Raw genomic sequence first — 13,925 nt, 5'->3', positions numbered from 1 at the left:
TGTATTCGATGTTTTCTGGTTTTATCTCCGATGTCTCTGAAGTCACTTCACAGTAATCACAACTTTCAAAGAATTGTGTCATGTCAGTAACCTTGAAGTCACCACTGACTTTTCTAGGCATCCATGCTTTTCACCATGTGCTTTCTGTGCTGATGAGGAGAAGTTACAGCTTAAAAATGTGGAATTTCTGCAAATATGAAAAATCGGTCCCTAACAATCTCTTGCTCTCAGCATGGTGTCATTGTAACACAGTAGCACTGGGTAAAAGCTTCAGCACTTGCTGATTGTGATGACCAAGGCTCAAACCATCTGGAGGGGATTTATAGAGCAAGGACAGTAAATATTCCCAGCAGCTCATGTATTAAATGTGCACAAGGCCTGGAAGCTGCTCACCTGCTGGACCCAGGAGGATACATGGCCTCACCTAGTGTGAGGCTGCAGCAGCCATAGGGTAAGGTGTGACTGCTCCCTCCACCCCCAGCAGCCCCCTGCCAGTCACTGCTCAGATCGCTGCACACAGCAGTGACGTCACTGGAGGAGACCCCATAGTCCTCATCTGTTTCCCATCACTTATGGTGTCACTGCAGGATGAATATAGCAGCTAAGAGGGGATCTCTGCAGGGCTATTTATACCACTGCTGGGTCATTATGTCACACCACACTGTAGCTTAGGAAATTAGCAACTTAGCCACCAATGAACCTGGCCAGAGAGCTGGTGTGCTTATACTTGGGGTGTTTCCATGGAGTGACTATATGCATGTATATATTATTTATATATACTATTTATGCTATTCAATTCCTGAACAAGAGCTGCAGCAATATCTGTGGATGCTGCCCAGGCTCCACTGTCTGCAGTGTGTGCCCTTTTATTACCCTTTGTGTTAGTATTTGCTATTTACACCACAAGTCTGTTAATGATAAAAAAATAAATAATAACAATAAGAAAAAAATAAGAAAAAAAAAAGAACTCTTACTTCTTGTTGTTGTTCTCCAGGCTCGTGTCCCCTGCGCTGCCTCCATTAATGATCTGAGCTGCTGTTTCTTCCCTGGTGGGGATTTTAGGTGGGCAGTGATTTTGGAGCAGGGAGCTGCTCATGCCCACAGGCTTTCACTGGAGTGCAGATTGAGACATATCTTGTTCCCTATAAAAGGATCATTTCATGTGGGAGGCTGGACACAAAGTTTGGACTCGTGACTGGCATTCCTGAGAGACATGCATATTTTACTACAACAAAGCAGGCCTGGGAGAGGGCTTAGGGGGAGAGGGGGGGAAAACTTGGGAAGAAGTTACTTAGTGACAAACATCTGTCAACATGGGTGATGTGAGAGGAATGGTAATGATTGCTATATACTTACCAGGAGGGCACCACAAGCACACAAGGACCACCAGCTGCAAAACCTACAGCAACCTTTATTGGGAGTCTGGGTTCACATCTCCAGCACCCTACACCCCATTCATGGATGATGGAAGCACATCCTGAACACTGCACACAATGACTATGGCTGAGGCCACACACTGTCTCTACTCTACATATATTCTTTCATATCTCAAACATCCATGATAACTTTCAGTAAAAAAAAAATGTCAGCATTGACATAAATCAGTGGGACTGCAAACAACAGGAGAGCAGGCCTAGTGATGATCTGGAGGGCTGTGATTTCAGTGGAGATCCATTGGCAGAGGATGCTAATTAGTGTTTTCCAGGATCTGTAGAGGACTGCATCTCTCTGTGTATCTCTCTCTTTTCCCACTGTCTCCTTCCCCCTATATTTCAATCCCTCCCCCACCCCACTGACCACCCCCCCCCCCCTCCTTCTTTCAGAGCCAGGAGATCAATAACTGACCCCAGAATTTGGCCAGGGCTTTCTGCTTCTGACCGTCCAGTGATATGATCAGTCTTAAACGTTATATCCAGCGAATGTCTCCTTAAATCAACACAAAGGATGTCTGAGAGCCAGCAGCCTGGCCTGCTCCCCCCATAACCTCCTCCCCTCTGCCCAAGCTCAGGAGGATAGTCTATGCCCCCTACTTTTGGATCTGATCCATTGCATTGCTTTAAGCAAGATGAAGGATTGTGCAGACCTGGAGATGTAGATACACTATTATACAGCCATCATCCAGATTACTAGCAGTGATTCTGCTGTCAGCCTGCTGAAACCCTCCCCTATCAGATCACCATTTGTGCTGAGCACCCAGGAAAGCCATCTTCAGCCACATCTCCAGGTGTGAGGAGCCTGGGAGCCTACACCATGAGCATTGTACCAGTATCCAGAACAGTGAAACAGAGGTAACTTAGGAGAAAAGTATAAAATAATAATAATAATAATAATAATAATAATAATAATGTCATTAAATACAAAAAAACATTTGGAGCAAACAAGAAACAGATCCAGACATAGAAGCCCCATCTCCATTAGTGAGTGCTGACACCTCTGACATGAAGTCACCCAGTCCATTAATGTGTAATGAGGAGGCACTGGGATATTAGTGGGAGCAGCAGCAGGCTGACAGGGGCCTCCATGCTCAGAAGGCTCAGGCAGTGCTGAAAAGGACAGAGAAGTCCCTGACAAGAGGGGATAATAAATGAGAGGGGCTTTCACACAGATATCTCAGACGTGAAATTGTGCCCAGCTGCTTGTGTAAGCAAACAAATAGCCTCATGTAAGGGACCCCCGACTTGTGGCCGGATGAATGGAGCAAGACAGAGGGAAATGGACTTTAACTCATCTACCAATAAAACTGTTCGGCTCCTTAAGTAAAAAAAAAAGAGAAAGCCCCAATGCCGCCAAGTGCTCGGAGCAAGGAGAGTGAGTGCAGCTTTATGCCCAGCTCTGCCTCCCCACAAAGACAACATCTAGCACAAGTCCTATTGGTGCTCAGTATCGGGGGCCACACAGCGCAGGAGCCTGCAGGGACCGTCTGGGCCTCAGTGTTGGGGGTGAGGGGGGAACAGAGGACCCAGCCAGGGGGGCTGCACCCAGACATCACCTTCTCTGGAAAACTAAAGAGCTCAAGCAGAAATGCAAGGGAAGTGTAAGGACAGGACAGGACAGGACAGGACAGGACAGGACAGGACAGGACAGGACAGGACAGGACAGGACAGGACAGGACAGGACAGGACAGGACAGGACAGGACAGGACAGGACAGGACAGGACAGGACAGGACAGCCATCGGGTGGTCACTGATCAAACTAACCGCTTTTAATATTTCCATCATACATGGAGGATTATATATATATATTTACACACACATAAACTTAGCTGTAATTATTTAATGCATGCCTGTTAAAGCAGAATATACAGGTGTGAATGTGTGAATTAATCTTATTTTATGGCTCCTAGATGCAGCGTATATAAATCACATCACTAGAGTTATAGGAAGTCAGAGGATCCACTACATTATCTATCAATCATCAATCTAGTATATATGTATTTATCTATCTTTCTTCTATCTATCTCTCTAGATATCTATTATCTATCTATATTATCTATCTATATTATCTATCTATCTATCTATCTATCTATCTAGCTATCAATCATTAATTTCACCCTAATAATAATAATAATAACTCTATCGCCAAGATCTCAGCACAATGAAATAGGTGAAGCTGATGATAATGAGCCCAGCCCCGGGACAGTCTCTCTGCTGAGTCCCCTATGCTGAGGCTTGGCCACATATTGCCTTTAGATTCCAGCCAGGTGTGACTTGACAGTGCCAGCCCCAGTGCCCTGCATTCTCCATCCACTGTACCGTCCGTGGCTGGGCCTGGCTGACTCTCAGCACTGGGCAGCCCAGGACACCAGAGTGCAAGCACCATCACTTATTAACCCTAGCGGACTATTGATTGTGCCCATGCAATGGTCATCCCTAGTGTTGAAGCTTGTGAACAAAATTATACAAAAAATAATAACAAAAAAAAATAAACAGGTAGAGATGTGCGAGCATAATACGACGTAATATATGGCTGTGGACATACACATTCTTCATGACCACATATAGAAAAGAATGATCATTATAATAAAAATAAAATGTAAACACAAAGAAAAACAAAACAAATAAACAACAAAAAAAGAGTATTGTTAAATAACATAAAATCTGTGGCCTTATATAATGTCTCTGCCTAATCAGTGATTACAGCTGGGAGCAGCCAGAAATCACTGTCTACACTTATAGCTGGTATCTGGAGCCATCACCATAGGCCTCCCCAGCTCCAGGAGGAAAGTCTCTGATGTGCCTGGTATTATCTCTGTATCCCACTGCTCCATGACGTCACTGTGCAGCCCCCTATATACAATATACCACCTCACCACACACAAGGCTCCATAGGAAGGGGGTGGCCTCCTACTAATATATATATATATATATATATATATATATATATATATATATATATAGTAAGGCCAAATTTGCACCTGAGCTGCCAGTGACAGGGGGCAGCCACAGCCAATACCCTCTTGCATTGCAGGTGCTGGTTATTTGGAAGCTGCAGCGTTATTAACACGTTAAGGAAGGGCTCCCCTGGCACTTTGTGCTCTCAGAGATCTGTCTCACATCGTATAAAACATTAATGCTGGGAAAGCTGTTACACTGAGAGCAGAGGGGGAGACTGTACCTTCACCAGAGCTCTATTATGGGGGAGATTCTTAAATAAAGATTGTGTGTGAGCTGGATAGGAAGAGGGGAGCAGGGGAAGGCACACAGCCCCCATTCCAGCAGCCACTGTATGGGATCCATAGATCTCCCACCACCCAGTGAGAAAAACCTCGGGTAAGATATCTACATTAATAGATTGGGGATAGCCTTTACTCTGGGAGAAAGAGAAGAGGAAATAATAAGATGCTACAACAACAAAAAAGACAGCAAAATAGGGTCAGATAAAAGGCACATTGTTAACAGGAGAAAATCTCCCCCTCACAATCACTGGATCCATGACAATCCACACTCTGCCTATACATTAGTGCTCACTTATTACACGGATTCTATAAATTCTTGAAAAAAACAAACAAACAAACAACAAACTAAATAAAAATAATCTCAATCAAAAAAAGTAGAAAAAAATCACGTAAATCAAATACAAATGAAAATAAATAGAAATACAAATAACATAACACAACAAATAGCATAGAATAAAACATAAACTAAAATGATATAATGTAAAATAAATAGCATTTCACCTTGGCAGGTTTCAATCGTCCAGTGATAAATAATGAAGCATAAAAAATAAAATAAGATCCGGGATCATACTGAAGATTGTTTCTTTGCACATAACAAATGAAATAATCTACAACTATATTAAACACATTCGTGGGAATTGATCACCCGTCAAGAAAACACAAACTTTTGCTAAAGTCTTTTATTTTTGATGTTTAAATTCTCACTTCAATTTTTTTTTAATTCTTGAAGAACATAATAAGCTCGGACAACATAGATCGCACTCATTATAAGAAGCAAAGGGTTATATCAAAAATTATTATTAGTAGAGAATTACAAGGAAAACCTGGTTTGGAACCAGAAAAAATACAAAACAGATATAGATACATAGACACAGGACGAGGTTCTTCTCTTATAATTATTTGGAAAGTGTTATTTTCCCCTAATTCTTATGTCTTGCTTTCTTTATGCGCATACAATGGTTGTTCGCTTTGTGTTTTTTTTTTTTAATTTTACAAAAAAATGAAAATAAAGACTAATATATTACAAAATCCACAACGACTGTCGATGGGCTAATGTGCGTGTCTGCAGCAGTGTGCAGGTCTGTACACCGTCCATCCAGCTCAGTCCACAGTGCATTGTCCGCCAGGCTTCTCCACATGGGTCACAATGGATCCCACTGCTCCTTCCTCAGTGGGGCTCCTCCACACACATGGAGTCCATTAGACTCATATCCTAAGAAGTCTGTATGGAGTAATGAGTTGTCCCCTGATTGTCTCTGCCGCCGGTCTCTAGGAGCACTGGATGGACATGTAAGGCCAGTTGAAGCTACTTCCAGATAATAACATATCTCTGATGAGGGTCTCTATAGGGGTCTTACCTACCAAGCGCACGAAGAAGAGCTGTTCAATGACTGAGGAGGAGACGGTGCGCAGGGAGGGCAGCCTCAGCAGAAGCTTCCCGAAGCGGCTCGGCTGGTTGGGGTACTGGCTCCTGACATACTCCTCCAGAGCGCACTGCGACTTCTCCTGGAGACTCTCAATGTGAGCAGCGTCTGAAAGGCCGCAGGCATCTGCACGGAGGGGAGACAGGCAGGGCACAGCATTAGTCATGGAGCAGGCCTCACCGACACACAAACGTCCAAAAAGAATAATAATAATAATAATAATAATAATAATAATAACAATAGTAATAATAATAATAATAATAATAACAATAGTAATAATAATAGTAATAATAATAATAATAATAATAACAACAACAACAACAACAACAACAATAATAATAATAATAATAATAATAATAATAATAATAATAATAATAATAAGTAAAATACATTCCAGGTGTGAAATGAATATGACAAACTGAGCCATCAGCGGATCTCCCTGATACATGCGGCTATTACAATCCCTCTGCAATGTCTACAGTGACTCTACATCTGGATCTTGTGGCGAGCACTGGCACAGCCGTCCGCACACTGGTCACTAGCCCAGCACACTCGCCACAATTCCAGAACACTGGGCAGGGATAATTAAGCCACATCCGTGACCAACTCTTATTTCACGTTGTTTTTTTTTTTTTAAAAATGTGCGGTTTTAATGGCTGTATTATACACCACGTGCTTCCTCTATATCAATCAGCCCTGATACATGAATCTATACAATGCCCAGTGATGGCGGAGAATGGAGGTGGCGGCAATCTGCGGGAAAACCACCAAATAAACTAGAACAACGGCTCACAACGTTGACAACTGCCCCTGCAGTGCTCTGCACACACACACTGCACGCACACACTGCACGCACACACTGCACGCACACACTGCACGCACACTGCACGCACACACTGCACGCACTGCACACACTGCACACACACACACTGCACGCACACTGCACACACACACTGCACACACTGCACACACACACTGCACACACTGCACGCACACTGCACACACACACTGCACACACTGCACACACTGCACACACACACACTGCACGCACACACTGCACACACTGCACACACACACTGCACACACACACATTGCACTCACATCACACACACATATCGCTCACTCACACTCACTCAAATGACCTTAGGAAATGACAAATTAAAGTGCACTGATCAGCTGAAAAATGTAACATGTTAGTTGCCATGAGTGAAGCTAATGGCTAAATATATGATACGCTGATGGATAAAGTGCCGGGTATAACAGAAGCTTCACTCATTCATTATTTCATGTAAAGTAACCACTTTCCCAGGCTCATAAAATGTAAAAATAATAATAATAATAATAATAATAATAATAATAATAATAATAATAATAATAATAATGGACATAATAAAGGGACTACATAAAGATGACATTTTTGGACATTGTAATTCCTGAGGATGAAAAGATTTGCTGTAATTACCTTTATGTGGCAGATCACTCTCTAAATAATTATTTTTGTGCCCAAGGCGAAAATGCAAATAAAACAAATGGCGGCTGTGAACTTGTAATCAGCCTTCAGATGTATGTAATGACCAGGCTTGTACTACTTTATTATGTATGGATTGTATCTTTCTTTACTTTTTTTTTACAACCTGTTTTATAGAGCAATGCAACATGACTCCATTGTTATAAAACCCAGATTATATAACATATCTATCATCTATCTATCTATCTATCTATCTATCTATCTATCTATCTATTATCTATCTATCATCTATCTATCTATCTATCTATCTATCATCTATCTATCATCTATCTATCTATCTATCTATCTATCTATCATCTATCTATCTATTATCTATCTATCATCTATCTATCTATCTATCTATCTATCTATCTATCTATCTATCTGTCTATCTGTCATGTAATCTTCTATAACAGCCCCCTGAGCCTCGCTGTAAAGCTATACTCCTGTATGTGTGTAAGTACAACAGTCTTGAAGCGCTGGAATAACAGAATAAGGCTCCCAGTACCAGGAGGACATTTTCCTTCCGATAATTGCTCCTGACAACTCTTGCAGAGCTGTGTGTTTCCTGGACTTCTCTGCACCAGGAGCCGGGATATGGCAGTGATGACGTCGCGGTATGTAATCCCATCATCAGCAGTGACTACACCCACTGATACATATTAATATTAATGTACACATGATGATGCTATCCACAAGTGGCATCTGAACACATGGACCGTCTCATGGCCTGGAGAAAATGATGAGAATTCTCTGTATCTCTAGGATTAATACAACACCCAATCCGTATATTCCAGCCGGCTTAGCTTTGTTTGCCTTGTCCCAGTTTTTCCTTTAGCTTTGTTTGCCTTGTCCGAGTTTTTCCTTTAGCTTTGTTTGCCTTGTCCTAGTTTTTCTTTTAGCTTTGTTTGCCTTGTCCCACTTTTTCTTTTAGCTTTGTTTGCCTTGTCCTAGTTTTTCTTTTAGCTTTGTTTGCCTTGTCCCACTTTTTCTTTTAGCTTTGTTTGCCTTGTCCTAGTTTTTCTTTTAGCTTTGTTTGCCTTGTCCTAGTTTTTCTTTTAGCTTTGTTTGCCTTGTCCCACTTTTTCTTTTAGCTTTGTTTGCCTTGTCCCAGTTTTTCTTTTAGCTTTGTTTGCCTTGTCCCAGTTTTTCCTTTAGCTTTGTTTGCCTTGTCCTAGTTTTTCTTTTAGCTTTGTTTGCCTTGTCCTAGTTTTTTCTTTTAGCTTTGTTTGCCTTGTCCTAGTTTTATTGCCCTGTGCCCACTTTCTCTTGACACGATCAGGGCACAACTTACAGCAAGGCCTGCTGGCAGGAGAAGTTAAGTTCTGTGTAAGCTCCAGAAATGAATAATGTTTAGAGGGCAGCAGAGGTCATGGCCTGAACCTTGGGATGGAGTCCAGCCTGCAGGAGCCTGACAATCTGCAACCCACAAGCAGCAGGCCACGCTTTACACTCTGATTATCCCACTAACCTCGCTCTAAAATGAGGCCGAAATTTGTGTTTTCATCACTTAGAACATTGTTTTTGAAAAGTTTGGGAGGGGTTTGGGGTTCTCAGTAAATTCCCCCCAGAGACTGGGAATTACAAGTAAAGTGATGGTGTGTATAGGGAGGGGAGAGAGTGGTCTACATGGGGGGGGGGGGGGCTGCAAGCACTGCTGCTGTGTCACTGTATATGCTGCAGGGATTGGTAGTATGTGTAATGCATGGAAATAGTGACAATATAAGGATATATAGCATCTATCTAAATATCTCTAATATTCATATATAACTTAATGGAAGAGTATATGGAGTATATACTGTATATAGGAATGATTGTTATTTCTTTATAATTGTTTTTCTGCAGCCTGTGTGCTGCTGCCAGGGCTAGCCCATATACCGACACATGATTATGTCATTATGAACAATGGGAGTCGTTGTACACAGAGAGGGCATCCTACAAGCTTCCACCATGATAGACGGCATTTTCTGCCGGCCTCATTGCTGAGGAGGACGGGTATGTAGGAGGCATCATGTCTTTATTGCATGGCGGCCTGGGCCTCTGTAGGTGCTGATGGAGGCAGATCTGGCTGAGGAGCCCCCATTGCAGCCTTTGCACTGCTCCTATAGAGGGGCAGACCAAGGACTCCCTCTAAAGAAATGACCGCCGCTCACATCGATGCTGTGCCAGCAGTACAGGCATGTTATAAAATGGCAATTCTCCTTCTCCCCGGTGCACCGGAGGCCGGAGCTGGGCCCTGCCCTGTCCTCATTGTCTGGGAATCATTCTGCGTTATTTATCTGCGGCTTTATGGGATCGGTTTCATCAACATGGCTGAGCTATGTATTGCATAGTATGATTAAAGAGCAGCCCGGGTGACCTTAGCTGCATCCCCATTGCAGCGTGCTAGTCTCTGCTTTGTTTACATGGGGCTGCCGTCTGCATTCAGCTCTCATTAAAAATGCCTTGTTCTTGTAATAGACCCAGTTTAGAGGGCTGCCCTCCATGATTACCTCCGAGATTGCTTTTAGAATCTATCACCGACCCCTTTCTCTGTGTACATGGATGCATGTTGTGTGGAGCCACTGGCTGCTCTCCATTTGCTCTATTTTTCAGACATTCTCTTAAATATTTAATAGGAGTATGGTTTCCATAGCAAAATGATTTATTACTGGAAATTGCGCTGGGTGTTTTTTTTTTGCTTCTCACTGCCTTTATATTTCAGAAATTGTGTGAATCACTATCACAAGTGTCTGCTAAAATCATCATCTCTAAAAAAAAACAATAATAGGGGCTAGATCGCTAGATAATAGTGGGATGGATCTGTATTTTACATCTTTATGCTTCACCATTAATAATATGCATGGTGTGCACATGATTGGAACAACACTCATACACTCAGCCTCACGGATGGATTCTGGAGCACAATCCAATTTCGTAGAGTGACAGCAAGGCGCTTCATTAATGTTGGCACCATTCACATAGTGCATCACATCTCCACTGATGGCAGAGGAATCCCTTGTCATGTGGGGGTGAGATATGGCTGAGGAAACATCCCAGCTGGGATCTGACGGTAGCCAACCTGGGATATGTGATGTACAGTGAGCAGGGCTGCATGGCAGGGCGCACAGCAGCGGTCGGGTGCCCACGGTAGTGCCCCAAAGTCTCCCAGTCTCACTCACCTGATGTGAACAAGACGATGGCTTTCAGGCAGCTGTATTCTGCAGAGTCTACATGCAAGGCCTTAAGCTTCTCCACCTGCTCCTGGAAGATACGGATGTGGTCCATAAAGGCCACCACTCGGTCGGCAGACATTGGGGAGGCATGGAGGCCGGCAGCTGCCAGGAGAGGGGCCACATGAAGGGGCATGGAGCACTGGGCTGCATTCAGCACGAACAGCTCACTCCAAGTCAGCCTGAGCAGAGCCACCTGGTCAGTGATCTGCAGGTCAGGGAAGAAGGGGATGTTCCTGGCCCACTCCACAGCACTGAACAGTAACCGGGCCGCCAGCTCGCAGATGTTCTCGATGCCCATGATGTTATTAGGCTGCATGCACTGGCTGCCATAGCGGGACGTGGGGTAAGGCTCAGCCCGCAGCAGCAGGGAGATGTATCCGGACAGGTAGCAGTGGCCGTTCAGGGGGTCCCCGTTGGTCAGGGCATATTGGCCTGGGTTCGGCTGGGTTGGAGGCATTCGTCCTCGCTGAACCGCTGACAAAAACAAAGAGAAAGAAGAGGAAATGTGCAACCAGGGCTGGAAATCATAGCAATAACATCAGCTCTATGGATATATGTGTGTGTGCTCAACTATATATATATATATACTGCTCAAAAAAATAAAGGGAACACATCCTAGTACATTGTGTTGGTAAAGTGTTCCCTTTACTTTTATATATATATATATATATATATATATATATATACACACACAGATATATCTATTTGTATATATAGAAAGTCATTATGAAAGTATATGTAATATGTCTATTACAGGCACACACAAATATCACTAGAGCACAGTGTCATGGACACTGCACCACAGCACAGAAAGTAACCACCAGCACAATAGAAAGAATAAACTGTCATCTCACACCACTGCAACAAACCCAACAGCTACAGCAGCACATTGGCCTGCGAGTCCCTGGGACTGTAGCTATCCCTGCTGATAGGTGATGTAGGAATATGGAATATAGGAAATAAATAACAGGAGGATTTCACAAATCGCAGGGAGAGTCGCCTGTGCACGTTGTGCTGCAACTTGGAGCTGCCCCTCTCCCAGATGGGGAAAGTGAAAGGAACATTTAATAAGAAATGATGATGATCATAGAAATAATAATGTGTAAAAATAATCTATATATATATGCATATAAGCCCGATAAACTTACAATAGTTAAACATTGTGGGAATGAAGTGCTGAGCCAGTCAGTGAGCACAGGTAGGAAAGCTCCCTGTGTGTGCCATGATGAGTGTGCCTGCTGGAGAGTGAGTGCCCACTGCTTACTATTCATTAAGTGCAAGGATGCTGAGTGTGAGCAGGCTTATGTATGCTGCAAGTTATAAAGCTGACCCCACTGTGTGTGCCTATGTGTGTGCCCAATACTGTGCTGCCATGTAAGCAGTAATGCAGGGACCTATACCCAGCATGGGACACTTTACATATGAATAAGTGACAAGTCAGGGCATCATTTACAGAGTCATTATTTACACTGTGTATATATATATATATATATATATATACACACACTTTTTTATAGTAATTCAGTTTATGTGAAGTAGAAACACTCAGAACGCTTTGAATGGATGACATCGAATGTTTTATCTGGGCTTTTTATTTAAATTATTCTACTTCATTTCTCCTCCAGATTTGGAGACATTTGTAGAAACTAGTTGTACTTTCCTAAAGACGATTAGACCTGTAATGACCTATCCTGAGTGCTCATTTCTAGAGGTGTATAATGCGCCCACCATGGTCAGAACAAGCCTGCAGTTTAATGGGAGAGGAATTGCCAAATGGAGACAATCTAATATTATGTCGACCATCTGAATGGCTCAGTAATTATGATGTAAATTTCCCTCCCAAATTATTTCCCTTTAAAAAAAAATAAATAAATAAATAAAAATGAAGACTGAAATGGAATAAAATGAAACCTCTGTATATCTATGACACTGGATTCTTAAGGAAACTTCTTGTGTGTTTCCCAGGGTGGAGAAGAATATAGGACCAGGCCAGTTCTCGCCTAGGGCCAGGGGACAATACTGGGGTCCCATCGGGGGGCTGCTGCTTCTGACTACACACGTTTGTGTGGATGTGTTTGTATTGGTTTAATGATGACAAGTACAAGAAAGGCTGGAATGAGCACATGTAAGGAGGATCAGCCAACATCCCACAGCCTGCTACCAGACACACATACCCACTAGTCATGGCAATATTCACCTTCCCGCCTCATGCCCACTTTGAGGCACTTCTTGAGCCGGCAGTACTGGCACTGGTTGCGGTGGTGCTGGTCTATGGGGCAGTTCCTGTTGGCACGGCAGGTGTAGGTTAAGTTCCTGCGGACGCTCCTCTTGAAGAAACTTTTGCAGCCCTCGCAGGTGAACTGGCCGTAGTGCTTCCCGCTGGACTTGTCCCCGCACACCACGCACTCGATGTGCTGCTGCTGCTGCTGGCCGGAGCCCTGCTGGCCCTTGTCTCCCGCCGCGCCCGGGGTGGAAGGGGGTCCCGGCTGGCTGGGGGTCTGCGGAGTGTGGGGGGCTTGCTGCTGCTGGTCCCTGGCAGGCTGCGCTGCCCCCGGGTTAGGGCCTCCTGGGTTCCCCCCGGCCACGTCTTCCTGCGGATCTCTCCAGCTGCTAACTACCATTGCCATATCTCGGGCCCAAAAAGTGCTGGGGAGCGAGGTCTGGGGGGATTTTATTTTGGAGGAGAAGAAGAAGCTGGCGGTCTCGGCCGTGGTTGCCGCTGATGGGAGCCGTTTCCTTGGATTTGCTTTGCAGGGATTTCCCCCTTTCTTTGCACAGAGCAGAAATGTCTCCTATGTACAGAGCGGCGCTGGGAGGGCAGGGACGCCGGCGGGATGTCGGCACGGTGTAGCCGGGCTGCTGCTTCCCCCCTCCCTGTCTGGTCTCCAGTGCCGCCTGTGATGACTGCTCTCCGGGCTGCAGGCTGGGGCTGCTCTGGAGGAGGGTGCAGCGTCAGATCAGGCTGGGGAGGCGGCAGAGTTGTCAGCCCCGAGCTCCCCAGTGCACGCAGGGCGCAGACATAGGACGGCAGGAGCCGGCTTCACCCTCACTGCTGCCGGGGCGAGGAAGAGAAGGAACCCGAGGCAAACACTAGAAGCCGACGA

General features: G+C 44.3%; 1 protein-coding gene across 2 annotated transcripts; it reads right to left on the bottom strand.

Annotated features, from left to right (window-relative positions):
• Window positions 1–5,340: 5,340 nt before the first annotated feature.
• Window positions 5,341–13,448, bottom strand: NR2F1 (nuclear receptor subfamily 2 group F member 1). Of its 2 annotated transcripts, none has more exons than XM_073587966.1 (3): window positions 13,019–13,448; window positions 10,768–11,295; window positions 5,341–6,225 (listed from the first exon to the last, which is right to left on the bottom strand). In XM_073587966.1, the coding sequence occupies exons 1-3, from the start codon at window positions 13,446–13,448 to the stop codon at window positions 5,945–5,947; spliced, it is 1,239 nt and encodes a 412-aa protein (XP_073444067.1). In that variant the 3' UTR covers window positions 5,341–5,944. The 2 variants fall into 2 exon arrangements, with proteins under 2 accessions (XP_073444067.1, XP_073444152.1); XM_073588051.1 differs by lacking the exon at window positions 13,019–13,448 and adding an exon at window positions 11,970–12,187.
• Window positions 13,449–13,925: the final 477 nt, after the last annotated feature.

The sequence above is a fragment of the Dendrobates tinctorius genome, unplaced genomic scaffold (genome assembly GCF_039654945.1).
Source record: "Dendrobates tinctorius isolate UK_male_01 unplaced genomic scaffold, ASM3965494v1 ptg000003l, whole genome shotgun sequence".
Classification (NCBI taxonomy): domain Eukaryota; kingdom Metazoa; phylum Chordata; class Amphibia; order Anura; family Dendrobatidae; genus Dendrobates; species Dendrobates tinctorius.
Note: the sequence above shows the minus strand (reverse complement) of the source record. Positions and strands in the feature narration are given on the sequence as shown.